General features: G+C 40.0%; 1 protein-coding gene across 49 annotated transcripts in view; it reads left to right on the top strand.

Annotated features, from left to right (window-relative positions):
• Nucleotides 1–14860, top strand: part of SOX5 (SRY-box transcription factor 5) — an 862257-nt gene that overhangs the window by 742826 nt on the left and 104571 nt on the right. For all 49 annotated transcript variants that reach the window (XM_039544018.1, XM_039543816.1, XM_039543795.1 and 46 more), the window contains one exon: nt 5778–5863. In XM_039544018.1, coding sequence (XP_039399952.1) covers nt 5778–5863 — 86 coding nt within the window. The remainder of the gene's footprint in view (nt 1–5777; nt 5864–14860) is intronic.

The following is a 14860-nucleotide window of genomic DNA, read 5'->3' as shown; positions in this document are numbered from 1 at the left end:
TTTAATTTTTAATGAAGCTTATTAAACATTTTAAAAACCTTATTTACTTTACATACAACAATAGTTTAGTTGTATATTTATAGACTTATAGAAAGAGACCTTCTAAAAACGTTAAAATGTATTACTGGCACGCGGAACCTTAAATTGGAATGAATAAATGAAGACTCGGCACAGCACTTCTGAAAGGTTGCCGACCCCTGTACTATATACTAATATTGAAACAGTATGATGGGGAATATTTAGTGTGTATATATATGTGTGTGTGTGTGTGTATTATATATATATAATTCTCACAACAAAATGACTGACCAAGTATTATTATTTTATCAATTGCAATTGGTTAATAGCATAGTAAAATCATCCTGCTTACTTAATAACTTAGATTATTTAATAATTAAATCACACAGTGTTTTAATATCATGTGCTGCCAAGAGATGCATGAGACATATTAAAGAGCCACTTGCAGCTCGCGAGTCTCAGTAGGAGTATCACTGTTGTAGGACATATAGGACCAGGGAAAAGATTCCAGGAGAAGAGGCAAAGAGAGCGAGCTGCTTGTGGGACATGGGAATAAAGCAGGAGTGAAGGGAATATCAAAGATCAGGTCCGCACAGCAGAGAAGGAGACCAGTGATAATGTATAGATAGGCAGGAAAGGAGAGGAGCGGTTCATCCTTGAAACAAAGGATGAAAAGGCCTGGTCTATGCAGGTAAAATTTTCAGAAGTGCCTATGTGACTTGGGTGTTTGTCTTATTTTCAAAAGTGACTTAGGTATGCAGGGGCTTATGTCCCATTGAAAGTGAATGGGGACTTAGGCTCCTAGGTCACTTAGGTGTTTTTGAAAATTTTACCCTACATGTTTTTATAGAAAGCATTGGATTCACATCAGGAGATTCCAGTTTCTTCAATTGCCTTTTTCCCCGTCTGCTTCCAAGGGGCTCCATGCTCTTGTAATTCTCACCTCTGCCATCTTCTTCATATTTTGAAAAAGAATTATACTCTATAACACTGGAACCAATCTCAGCACTTTCGCCACTGTGTAGTCTCCCAAGGCAGCTTCTAGAGCAGTTTGCAAATCAGACAATCTGTTACAGTGTCAGTGCATCAGCCAGAGACAACTTCCCCCCACACTCCCTTCTGCTCCACACTAACCACCCAAGTCCCCCCTCACCCTCATTCTCCCACAAACCAGGTCCATCCTCACCTGCATGCTCCTCTGCAACTGCATTGCTTCCTCTTCCAAGTCACTCTGGGGTCCTGTATTCCCCCCCCCCCAATTTCTCCTCCCTCTTCATCCCCTTTTCCACAAACCCTGAAATCACCCTCTGAGGGATGGTCCTACAATCTGCACTCGCAGACTCCCAAATCTCTGTTCCATCCTGCACCCTCCACAATCTCCAAAACAGACCTTCATCCCACCTAGAGCTCCCGGTGTAATACCCCTCTCTCTCATGCCTGGCTCTCTTGCTCTGTCCTGCCACTTCTGTCATGTTTGAGTTATGTTATCTGTCTAAGTGGTGCAGGTGGGAAATAAGTGTATTTGTAATTAAGAGGAATTTAGCAGGTAATCAAATCATTTCTACCTTTTCTCTTAAGATGCAAATTCCACCCCTTGCTCCATTCCAGATCCTTCCCTCGGGTTTGTAAAAAAAACAAAAATACAGCAAATACCTGACTTTAACATTTCTTTTGTAGCAAAAGTCTAGGAATTGTAGCTGATAGTTTGGAACTTAAAGGAGCTTCCCTAAATTCTGTATTTTTGGCTGTTGTCTAAAAGATAAAGGGAGACTGGTAGCCACTAATTCCTTCCTGATTGTAATACAACAGTATGTCGTGATTGCGTTTTGTAGATTGGCTTCAGTATAATACTACTGTTTGAAAGTGGATTGTTTGAGTAGTACAAGCGTATGCCTGGTTTGGAAATAGCTGTTTCTAATAGCTGACTATCTTGTTTCACATTCCTAAAAAGTTCCCAGCACTTGGGAAAAGGACCGTTTAGATCTAAAAATGAGACATTTACTATAGGAATCATTAAAAAGGGGATAGAGAATAAGACTGAGAATATATTATTGCCCTTATATAAATCCATGGTACGCCCACATCTCGAATACTGTGTACAGATGTAGTCTCCTCATCTCAAAAAAGATATTCTAGCACTAGAAAAGGTTCAGAAAAGGGCAACTAAAATGATTAGGGGTTTGGAGAGGGTCCCATACAAGGAAAGATTAAAGAGGCTAGGACTCTTCAGCTTGGAAAAGAGGAGACTAAGGGGGGATATGATAGAGGTATATACAATCATGAGTGATCTTGAGAAAGTGGATAAGGAAAAGTTATTTACTTATTCCCATAATACAAGAACTAGGGGTCACCAAATGAAATTAATAGGCAGCAGGTTTAAAACAAATAAAAGGAAGTTCTTCTTCACGCAGCGCACAGTCAACTTGTAGAACTCCTTACCTGAGGAGGTTGTGAAGGCTAGGACTATAACAACGTTTAAAAGGGAACTGGATAAATTCATGGTGGCTAAGTCCATAAATGGCTATTAGCTAGGATGGGTAAGAATGGTGTCCCTAGCCTCTGTTTGTCAGAGGATGGAGATGGATGGCAGGAGAGCGATCACTTGATCATTGCCTGTTAGGTTCACTCCCTCTGAGGCACCTGGCATTGGCCACTGTCGGTAGACAGGATACTGAGCTAGATGGACCTTTGGTCAGACCCGGTACGGCCGTTCTTATGTTCTTATGTAAAGCATTAATAAAATGCTTAAGAAATGCATTTCCCTAAAATGTGTTAAGCATTAGCTACAACTGCTCAGACAAATCTAAATGCCAATTCAGGAGAAATGTTAAGGACAGCTCAGAGAGGTAGTGCTCTCCAGTGGAGCGGGTATTGGGTTAGGAGTCAGGCGATCTGGGTTTTAGTCTCTTCTCTGGCCTGCTGTGTGACATTCACTGGGCAAGTCAGTTCCCCTCTCTTATTTTCCGCTCCCACTCTTTGTTTGTTTTATCTTTTTAAGAGACAGAGACAGTCTCTTGCTATGTGTGTGTACAGTACTTAGAACAATGAAGTCTGATACTGCCTCTACTCATTACTGTACCTGGCCTAAACTTTCCCATTATTGTTACATTGGGTCAGTTGCAACAGTGGGAGTATTAGTATAGACTAGCCACAGGAGTTGCGATGGTGGGAAATGTTTGAAGAAACAAAAGCCTATAGCAGACAAGAGATACTTCACTTAATAAAAGGAATTTTAAAATCCTAGCACATAATGGTAGGAAGACATAGTAATATTGAAGTAACAGAAATATTATGGATTCCAAAAGCTTCATGGTAGGGTCACAAAAGCTTTTAAGCTTTTGTTATATATATATATATATATATATATATATATATATATATATATATATATATATATATTGTTCTTAAAAATATTTTTGGAGCACTGGAAATGTGTCAACAACCAAAATAATAATAATACTTAATAATTAATTACAACAATAATAATAGTGACCATGGAAAACATGGAGCACACAAGATCCTGGCTCCACACAGCTTAGTGTTTTAAAAACTACACTTCAGTGCACATCAGCATTCATTGCTCTTTTCTTTGGAATTGAGGAAAAAAATAATTTTGATTTCTTGTGTGGCTGGCATTTGCACAATCTGCCCATTTCTAGAAAGAAGTCATTCAAAATGAAACTGGGATTTTCCTTTGAGGTTCTTGTGGCATTGGGAGTAGCACAAAGCTATGAATGTTGAGTCTGTTACTTTTTTGGGATATTTTTCTTAGCTGTCTTTAAGACTAGCTGCTTCTTTCACTGGGTGATGTAAAAGATTAGAAAATTTTAAAGTCAAAGAATCACTTCATTCAATCAATGATATTAAACGGGAAATGGAATCCTAAATTAAATCCAGGGGATATTGGAAAATGTGGAACAGTAACATCGTTTGATTAAAAATCAAAACCAAGTTAGAAAAAGAAGTGTGGATTGGTGGCTGGTGCAGAAATCTAGAAGTCAGGATTCCTGGGTTATGTTGTTGGTTTTTACACTGCTTGACTGTGTGTCCTAGAAAAAATAACTTCAGCCCTTGTTCAGGAAAGCACTTAAGTACAGTCTTAACTTTAAGCATACATATAAGTCCCATTGAAGATCAGTATGTGCTTGTGTGTGTTGCTGAATCAAGGCTTAATTTTTTCTGTCTCACAGTTTACCCAACTATAAATTAGTTTAATAATACTAATGCAACTCACAGGGGAGTTGCGGTGTTTAAGTGTTTATGAACCACTGAGATCTTTCAGTGAAAAGTTGTGTATGGGTAGAGCACATTAAAAAAGGGCAACATAAACATTAGTGGCTTTCCTGAAAGCACATACACCAAATTTTACAACACAGCCTATTTACAGTATTTTAAAAATGAGTGCTTTTTCCACGTTTTATGTTTCCTGGGACTTACACCTGATGTCATCACAAATATATATTTTAATAATAATAATAATTAATTGATAATCATGGAATGTTGCATTCTGCATGACCTTTTAAATTGCTCTTTTATCAGTTTGCCCCAAAAAGTATAATCCTGGAGGGAAACTTTTATTGTGTCCGCTTAATCAAATGTACTACAACCTTGTAGAGTGCCTACCTAATAAAATGTTCGGTGTCTGTCATGGTCTTATTTAAAATGGCGCATTCTATGCTGTGCTGATCATATCTATTAGCAGATCATTGGGCCATGCACGAATGGTCTGATGATCCTTATTAATTGAGTGGAAAGCTTTTAAACATTTTGTCATTTGGGCAAGGAATATAATGCATGTAACATTTCTATGAAGCTTGCCGCTCCAGCTTTCCCATTGGTTTCATTAGTAGATGGACAAGAATATAATTCATTTAAAAGTAAAACATTTAAAGGGAAACCAAAAGTGACTATTTTTATAGTGAAACATGTCTCTCCTTGTTTTTGTTTGTTTTGGGGTGAGAGGGCTACCGTTTTTTCTCTTCAGATAATGAACATTTTTCATTAAAAGTGTTTGCCACTTTTTTTAAAACTTTTATTTTACTCCTACACTGTGTCTAGCACAGTAGGATGCTGAGCCTAAGCTATCTTCATTTTTTCTAAGAAGCTAGATTAAGGCACCAATCCTGCAAAGGGATCTGGGAGGGGGCTCCTGAAACTTGTGCGGTGTCCCTTTGACTTCACACTCTTTTGCCTTTTGCAGAATTGGGGTCTCAGTCTGTAAAGCAAGATTGCTTCCACCAAAAAAGAAAATACAGAATTCAAGAGTGTGCCATTTTTGTTCACATAGATACTAAAGTTTGATCTGTGTGCTATTCAGCTTACAAACAATGATCTCAGTTTGGTTAACTTCATATTCTGGACCAGTCTATAAATTTGTCCCCGTCTAATACTGTGATCGTATCAAGGTTATACTGTTCTCCTTTTCTTTTCTTTCTCTCTGTCTTTTTTTTTTACTTTATTTTTTTTATTTTTTTGATGTGCAGCCCTCTGATCAGTGCGTACTTTTTTTTTCCATTTCCCTAAATACATCATGAAAAAGGATGAGGTTTCCGCCTTAATTGCTTGTGCCTTTTATTCACATTCCTCTCTCAGCCAGAATTGTGAAAAGAGTGTTAGTAAAAGGCTTCACAATAGAGCTTTTCATTAGGCCTCAGCAAGGCACACAAAAGAAGGCTTTTGGAAAGAGTGAATGCAGGAGTTTAATTTGCAGGTGGAGAGTAGATAAAAGGTGCTGACGCCTCTATTATTCTCTTACTTAGGTGACCCTTACCCTGTTCAGCTGATCCCAACTACCATGGCAGCTGCTGCCGCGGCAACACCAGGCTTAGGCCCACTCCAACTGCAGGTAAGTCTGGAGACAATGCAGAAGAGGCAAAGGTTAAGTAATTATGGAAAACTGTTTTCTTTTCCCTTAGAAAACAACAAAACTAACAATGTTTTTGGCACACCCTTTTCATTTACAATGTACATTGAAGCTTAAAATGAATGTAAACCATCTTGGGGTGGGGGGGAGGTTGGTTTTTTCTTTAAACCTGTGGGGAAGATTTGTTTGACACCAATATTCATTTTGATTTTTTAGATTTGAACGTTCACTCTTAACAGGCAAAACCATTTGTTTTCCTTTTTTGTTACAACATTCTCACGCAAGTCATAAAGATTGGTTACATGTAAACTAGCAAAAAGAAACACATTGTTAGACAGAAGAGCCCTGTCCTGACAAGCATGTTAAACTGCTTAAAAGTCACTTACTGTGATTATGTCTTTTTAGACTGTAAGCTCTTCAGGGCGTTGACTCTGCCCTCCTACGTAGTGTTAAGGTACCCCGCATATTTTAGGTGCTGCTAGAGCACAGGTAATTAATAATTATACTAATTTAACACACTAAACAATTATAAAATTATATTACAAACATACTACAGAATCTTCTTTGAGCCATGCTAAAGAGTTAGTCTGGAACCCAGATTTGTTTAGAGATGTGCCTGATTCAAAACCCTGGATACAAATAATCCTAAATTTGAGGGTGTTTGAAATCTGACCATGGATCAGAATCAGAATTTTCCATATTTTCCTGTCTGTTCCAAATCAAACCCACCAGATCTAAACCCACTGTATATTAGGAAGCTTGATATCCAGATCCACAATTTGAACTTTATGTTCAGACATATGTGGTTGTTTCACATAAATGGGATCCAAATCCAAACTCACTTTAGTTTTGCAAAAACGTGACTGACATTTTTTTTGTAAAACCAAAATCACCACTGAGGCTTTGTCTCTCCATTTACTATCTTTGGGCAAACCACATGGGATGCACAGCATTTATATCTGCTTGGAGATGCTCAACCGTTACAAACTACAGGTGTGAAACCGCAGTCTAGAACTAAATTAGATTAGAACTAGGGCAAACTGGACTTCATACAATTAGTTTGGACAGCAGAAGAGAGGATGAGGGACAATTTGATAGGCTTTCCTACATAGTTAGTCAGCCGGGTTTCACAGAAATGGCTGCCCATGTGTAAGCTGACACATTCCATGCACCACCATGAGCCTTTGTATGAAAAGATACACGGTATGTTAATTTCTGATTCTGTGAGCTACGAATGCCAAGGGCTGTTTAGGAGTCATGGGGACCATAAAAGTAATGCAAAATATGTCATCCTCCAGGAATGTCTTCTGGGAAATAACTTAAGCTCTGATAAAGTGCCTGTAATACTCACATCTCTCTCTCACACACACAAACACACACAGAGAGAGATGGGAGGGAGAGATGAAAGGAAAGGAAAAATTGAACTAGATAAGGAATGAGAATATACATGAATGGAAGAATGGCCATACTGGGTCAGATCAACGGTCCGTCTAGCCCAGTGTTCTCTCTTCCAATAATGACTAGTGCCAGATGCTTCAAAGGGAGTGAACAGAACAGGGCACTTTATCAAGTGATCCATTCCCCTATCTTTCAGTTTCAGCTTCTAGAAGTCAGAGATTTAGGGATACCCAGAACAAGGGGTTGTGTCCCTAGCCATTGATGGACCTGTCCTCCATGTACTAATCTAATTCTTTTTGAACCCAGTTCAAAAGCATCCCCTGGCAATAAGTTCCACGGGTTGACAGTGGGATGTGTGACGAATTACTTTCTTACGTTTGTTTTAAACCTGCTGCCTATTGATTTCATTGGGTGACCCTTGGGTCTTGTGTTATGTGAAGGGATAAATAACACTTCCTTATTCAATTTCTCCACACCAGTCATGATTTTATAGACCTCTATCATATCCCCCCCTTAGTTGTCTCTTTTCCAAGCTGCGAAATCCCAGTCTTTTAAATCTCTCCTCATATAGAAGCTGTTCCATACCTTTAATCAGTTATGTTGCCCTTCTCTGTACTTTTTACAATTCAAATATACCTTTTTAGAGATGGGGTGACAAGAACGGCGCACAGTATTGAAGATGTGGGTGTACCATAGATTTATATAGTGGCATTATGATATTTTCTGTTTTATCAATTCCTTACCTTTTGGTTCCTAACATTGTGTTAGCTTTTTTGACTGACACTGCTCACTGAGCAGATGCTTTCAGAGAACTATCCATGATGACCCCAAGAGCTCTTTCTTGAATGGTAACAGCTAATTCATATCCCTTCATGTTATATGTGTAGTAGGGATTACGTTTTCCAATGTGCATTACTTTGCGTGTGAGGAAGCAGAAATTTTTATATCTACAGCTCTTTAGTTAGCAGTGATTTAGAATTGCTCTGAAATAATAAATCAGTGATAAAGGGAGTTGGAAGAGTCTGACTATTTCATTTCAGGACCAGGATTGGACAGTAACTCAGTAAGCACTAAGTTGAAGTATTCTGATTAGAATAACGATGGCCGTTCCATCATAGAAAATGTGATTTTGTTTGGATACTATTGGTTTAATTAAAAATTTCTGATGATTTTAGGGGATGAAGGATTGTAAAGCACCAAAGGCCTCTTGTCCCTATGCCAGTGAGCATGAAAGAAAGGGAAAGCACTGAGCAGGCTCCCCTACTGGTTGGCTTGATCACCTGTGATTTGGGCTGGGAATGAAGCAGAGTTTGGGAATCCATCAGTGGGAAGAAGCTGGATCAAGATTGGGCTTTTCAGAGAAGCCTATGGATACACTAGGCCCTGGTCTACGTTGTGGGGGGGAGGAATCGATCTAAGTTATGCAACTTCAGCTATGTGAATAACGTAGCTGAAGTCGATGTACTTAGATCTACTTACCGTGGTGTCTTCACTACGGTGAGTCAATTGCTGACGCTCCCCCGTCGACTCTGCCTGCGCCTCTCATTGAGCAGGAGTACAGGAGTTGACCAGAGAGTGCTTGGGGATCGATTTATTGCGTCTAGATTAGATGCGATAAATAGATCCCCACTGGATCGATCGCTGCCCGCCTATCCAGCCGGTAATGAAGACATATCCTAGGAAACGATTTTTGAGAAATATCCCTGTATTCCTAAACCTGATTCATTTCTATGAGTCAGCTATATAGGGAGCCATAGTGTAGATGGACCACTGACTTCTGCCACCATTTCAAGCACTGTGTAAATTAGACCTATTTTGAGAAGTATTTTATAATACAGTGTTTAGAATGTACTCCCAAACTTGCTAATGCCAGTGGAGCTGAGCCAGCATTAGCAAGAATGGGAAATATTTGAAAGGTTATCTTGACCTTATTTGGTGGGAATCAGTGGCACAGTGTAGATAATGGAATTAAAAAGCATTTTGTCCTCCAGGAAACAGTTCAAATCCCATTTAAGTCAGTAATGGTTGTCTCCTCAGTGGCCTGTGTGAAATGAACTATTGGTCTCAGATCAGTTTCAAATGGCATACGAGAGTGTACAGTGGGTACAGTCTGTGGCCCCATTGGGTGAAGGGGGTCATCTCACTTCAGAAATTCATCTTCATAATATGTACCCATGGTGTCTCACTGACCCCCTGTCTGCCAACCCCGAGAGGTCAGAATGGCACATTATAACCTCCCTTTCTCCCCTCTCTGTATTTTCCCTGTGTTTCTTCTTATGCTGCTCTTCCAGGCTTTGTGTGCTAAGACTAGTCAAGTGGTGGTCTAGGGAGATCAAAGAAAGAGATGCAATCTCAAGACAAGGAACAGGAAGAGAGTTTGTCACTCTCAAGTGCACTCTGGCTTTTTCCTCTCCAATGCAAGGAGTTTTGCTTTGTTTTTTTAACAGCGGGATAACAAACGTGATAGCTATCTCACTGTAAAATCCTAATCGGAGACAAAGTACTAGCGGTGTTTAGCACAAGGTAGCTAGGTGAGCTCAGCACTCTACCGCCCACTCCTGATTCACCTGGACTTGTTTATCTCACAGCAAAACTGAAGAGTCTTGTCTCCACTATGTTCTTACAGTGGGATAGCTAACATATTAATTATCCCACAGGCAAAACACACTTTTTTGACGAGTGATGACATAACCCCCTGCTAACTCCAGCCTGAGTGGGTAAATAATTTGAAGCCCTACCTTTCCCTCTTCTCCCCAAGCCCCCAATGTGGGACCCAGATACCATAACCGAGGGATAGCTCAGTGGTTTGATCATTGGCCTGCTAAACACAGCGTTGTGAGTTCAATCCTTGAGGGGGCCACTTAGGGGTCTGGGGCAAAAATGAGTACTTGGTCCTGCTAGTGAAGGCAGGGGGCTGGACTCGATGACCTTTTGAGGTCCCTTCCAGTTCCAGGAGATAGGTATATCTCCAATTATTATTTATTTATTATTATTATTATTTAATTGGTTGCCGTTGGTGGCAGTTTCAGCAGAGAGGCTAGTGCTGAATAAGCATGGAGACTGGACTACCCTCACATTCATAGAGGTGGTTCCTCCAGGTCAGGTTAGATTGATAGGTTCATGTTGGAGAAGCTGGAATTAACCCTAGCTGGGCTTGAACCTGGATTTGAGGGTAAAGGTATTTAGACCTAACTCCCAATGATTTCACCCACTACCCTACACATGCTTTAAAGGAAAATGTGCTCTCTGGTGGACATTTCATAGGGGAAGTGAAAGATGATGGGTTGACAGTTTCTTTGGCCCAGATCCCCAGAAGTATATAAGCACCTACTCCCATTAGGAGGTATGGCCCAAATCCTTGAAATTAATTGGAGTTAGGTGCCAAAATAACTTAGACGATCTGGGCTAAAGAGACTCCAGTCTTCACGACTGTCAACCTAGCATGTTTCAGTCCCACTAACTTCACTTTATAAAAAGTAGTTGTCAGCTTCACACTGTTACTGATATGATGCATCAAAGGGATTCAGCCCCAAACTGTGTAAAATGTTCCATCAGGAAGCATAGGTTCTGTTAAAGCATGTCTAGGGCAGTGGGTGAGTTTTCCCCTGTTGAGGACTTGGGTTAAAAACGTATGGTCCCTAAAGTACTTTTGCCAAAGAGTAGTATAGAGGAGAAGAGGGCTTGCATTCCTAGAAGATGATGGTGAGTGGTGGTTCCATTTCAAATGAGCAGGAATGAGACTTCAGGACATCTGGGGCTTTGGATTATTCCTTTCAAAAATATTTGATAAAGCTGGTGAGTTCAAAGACCTTCTATAGTGGTTAGCTCATTTGAAGATGGCCTTTTCAGAGATGGACCAGTAATTTGGGGATTTAGGTTCCCCTACTTTGGAGATGGGCATTCAAACCTGTAAGCATATGTATCAGTCATGTCATGGGACTATGGGTATGCCTATACTTTGAGCTGGAGGTGTAATTTCCAGCTCTGGGAGACATACACGCACTAGCTCTGATCAAGCTAGTGTGCTAAAAAATAGAGTGTAGCTGTGGTGGCATGAGTGGTGGGAGGGGTTAGCCACACCAAGTCCGACCCTTCCTGAGAGGCTAGGTACATACTCGGTGAGTGATTAATACCAGTTTTAAGTACCTAGGTGTGCCTAGTATAAACTAAAGGTTTCTAGACAGCCAGAGGCACTTGAGTCTGAGATGAGTTCTCTTGCTCTCTCTTCTGACAAATCTGACTCCTGAGTTCATGACAAAACCCATGTCTTAATATCAGGGTATCTAAGGACTGTGAGGAGATTCTGTATTATTGGGAATTTGAATAGTTCAGATTTTCCAGCTAGGTTGTCTGATAATCAAATGGTCATAGAACCAAAGAAATGTAGGGCTGGAAGGGACTTCAAGAGGTCTTTACGTCCAGCCCCCTGTGCTGAGGCAGGACCAAGTAAAACTAGACCAGTGGTTCCCAAACTGGGGTTCGTGAAATGTTACAGGCGGTTCTCAGGAAAAAATTCCCTAAAGATGGACAGAGCTGTTCCTAGGGGCCCCAGGCAGCATGGAGCCTGCAGCACAGAGTCTTGGGGACTTCCAAGAGTAAGCAGATCAAAGCAAGCATATCTATCACACTGAGGAGATCTAAACTTCAGGACTCCTTTTATGAAATAGAAAGGGAGGTGGATATTTTTTGCTGTTTTTAAAATTAAATAGGCAGCTAGTGTTGTTTTTAAAATTATTATGAAGAACAAGTTTAAGCTTTGTTGTAACGTGCGTTGTTTCCCTGGACTGCTCAAGACCTGAGGAGGAACTCTTTGAGTTGGCTTCTTAAATATCTTCATGCTGTTTCATATCTGATAGTCCTTGATGAACCATAGGAGCCAGAGGCGCCAGAATGAGGGGGGGGGGGCGATGAGGGTCACGTGCCCCGGGGTGCATGCGGGGCTTTGCCCCCACGCCCCTTTTTTTCTACTGGTGCCTATGATAGGAGCTTTGTCTTATAACAGGCTTAATCAAAAGTGATACAAGCTACAAAAGTGAGATCTTGGAAGAGTGTTGCCATTTTCATAATGTAATAAAAATACTGTAATGATAAATAATAATTAATAAATAGTGTGTAATAAGCATGTCATAAAAACAGATTTTATATTTCCAAGTTCACTGCTTTTATAATTTATGCTGAGGTAAGGGAGAAAATCCCTGGAAATATTCATTTTTAGGATGGGGTTCACGAAATTTGACATTTTAGTGAAAGGGGTTCGAGGGTTGTTAAAGTTTGGGAACCACTGAACTAGACCATCTCTGACAGGTATTTGTCTAACCTATTCTTAAACCTCCAGTGATGGGGATTCCGCAACCTCCCTTGTAAGCTTATTCCAGAGTTTAACTACCTTTATAGTCAGAAAGTTTTTCATAATATCTAACCTAAATCTCCCTTGCTGCAGATTAAGCCCATTAGTTCTTGTGCTGCCTTCAGTGGACATGGAGAACAGTTGATCACAGCCCTCTTTGCAACAGCCCTAAACATCTTAGAAGACCATTTTTTCAGGTCCCCCTTCAGTCTTCTTTTCTGAAGACTAAACAGACCTAGTTTTTAAACCTAATAATGACAATGATTCATTGGCTGTAATACAAACACAGTATATTCATATAGCTGTACTGAAAAATGATGATGAATGCATAATGAAAGCTGCTCATGTATTGAGCATTTTGCATCTGTTCAAAACAACTTGACAGTATGATGTAATATACACTCCCCACAAACATCTGCTCTTGAGAAAAACATACTCAAAAGCTTCATGCACCAACATTCAAACGTTATTTCCTCGTCATCCTAGCATGGAACAGGACATTGCGCTTTCTTGGTGGTGGTGTGCAACTGTGTGACCAAACCTGTTATTACACAGATAAGAGAAAGCTTGTGTTAAAAAACACACAGATATGAAAGTAGTTTGACTGGTTTTCTCAACCCTAAAGGCAGAAACCTGCTTACTTTACTTACTTGAGTAATCCCACTGAAATCAACTGGACTACTCATGTGAGTACAATCAACAGGGCTTGGCCTTACCTGTGTTTGAAAATATTATTCTGCCAAGTCTTTATTCTTCCACTTTGCCCCTTTAGTAATCAGGTCCAGTTTCCATTCTTAGCACACCCTCTTCTTCAAATGGTATTGGAGGATGCATACTGAGGCCTGAATTTCAGCATCTGTGGTCTGGACCAGATTTTCAGAAGAGCTCAGTTTTCATTTAGGCACCAAAATAAGTGGCCAGATTTTTAGAAGAGTTGAGCATATTGAGTGTTGAACACTTCTGAAAATCTGGTTTTTATTTAAGTGCCTAAATTGGTACTGAGATCTGTTTGGGTTTTCCTTTTGAAAATATGGGCCAAGGTATCTAAATCTCATACAAGTACCACTTAGCTGGATGTTCGTTGTACTTCCAGGAACAGACAAAGGATTAAAAACCTATCTACCCTGTGTGTCTTCATAATGATGGTAATCAAAAGATAGACTGTTCCAACTGCCAATGATTTATTATATAAATACGTGATGCACATGAAATCCAAATAAATGGCAAGGACTGCCCATCCGTGTTGGAGAACACATTTTTCATCTGTCCTTCTTAAATCACCTCATTTTAGCATTCACAACATCACATAAATGAGAGAAATGGCAAAAACCTATAATTATCGGTTATTTACTCCATCTCTCCCACATTCTCCACCTGCCAATATGGAATGTATCTCTCACATATAGTTTTTGTCCAGTTTAGTTCAAAATATCTCAGGTGATGGGACTTCCACCATTCCCTTGGGAGACTGTTCCGTGGTTTCATATATCTCACTCTCAGGATATTTTCATGATTTCAAAGGTTTTTTCCTTTCCTAGCTTCTTCCCTTTACCTGTAGTTACATCCCCTTTTTTGATCACCCTAAAAATTACCTTCCTGTCTGATAACAAGCACCTACAAGCCAGCAAGAAGCCCATGAGAAACTGTCTAACCATTGTAATTGACTCATCTGAACACAAATAGAGTCAAACTCTCAGTATTAAGAGCACATGTAACAGGGTTACAAATGCCTTTGTATTCCTGCCCATCAGAAATTAATCAATCCATATGGCCTATTATTGTTCCTGCAGAATATAGCCAAGAGGTGGCAGTACTTTATCCAGTGGCGGATTTAGAGTTAGTGGGGCCCTGTGCACAGCTTCATTTTTGGGGCCTCCCCTCAGGACCCAGCCAAGAAAAAGAACATTCTCTCTTATCTCCCCCATCCCTGTTTTTCATTTTTTTCCTTCATCCTCCTCCTCTATTATAAGTAATAGGAAGTGAGTGAAAATAAAGTGAGGTACCTTGACTGTTTTTGTAGTCTAACTTTTTTTTCCACAGACCACTTGAAAATTGCTAAGGATCTCGGTGGACCACTTAATGATCTTTCCAAATATTGTTTGTACCATTAGCTAACTATTGTAAAGTGATTTGGATAAGAGCGCTTTATAAAAAAACCGTAAAAAACCATTGGGGTGCAGGGTCTGGCCATGACTTAGGATGTGGGAGGGGGCTCAGGGTTGGGGTGTGGGGTC

This window comes from Mauremys reevesii, linkage group 1 (genome assembly GCF_016161935.1).
Source record: "Mauremys reevesii isolate NIE-2019 linkage group 1, ASM1616193v1, whole genome shotgun sequence".
Lineage (NCBI taxonomy): Eukaryota > Metazoa > Chordata > Testudines > Geoemydidae > Mauremys > Mauremys reevesii.
Note: the sequence above shows the minus strand (reverse complement) of the source record. Positions and strands in the feature narration are given on the sequence as shown.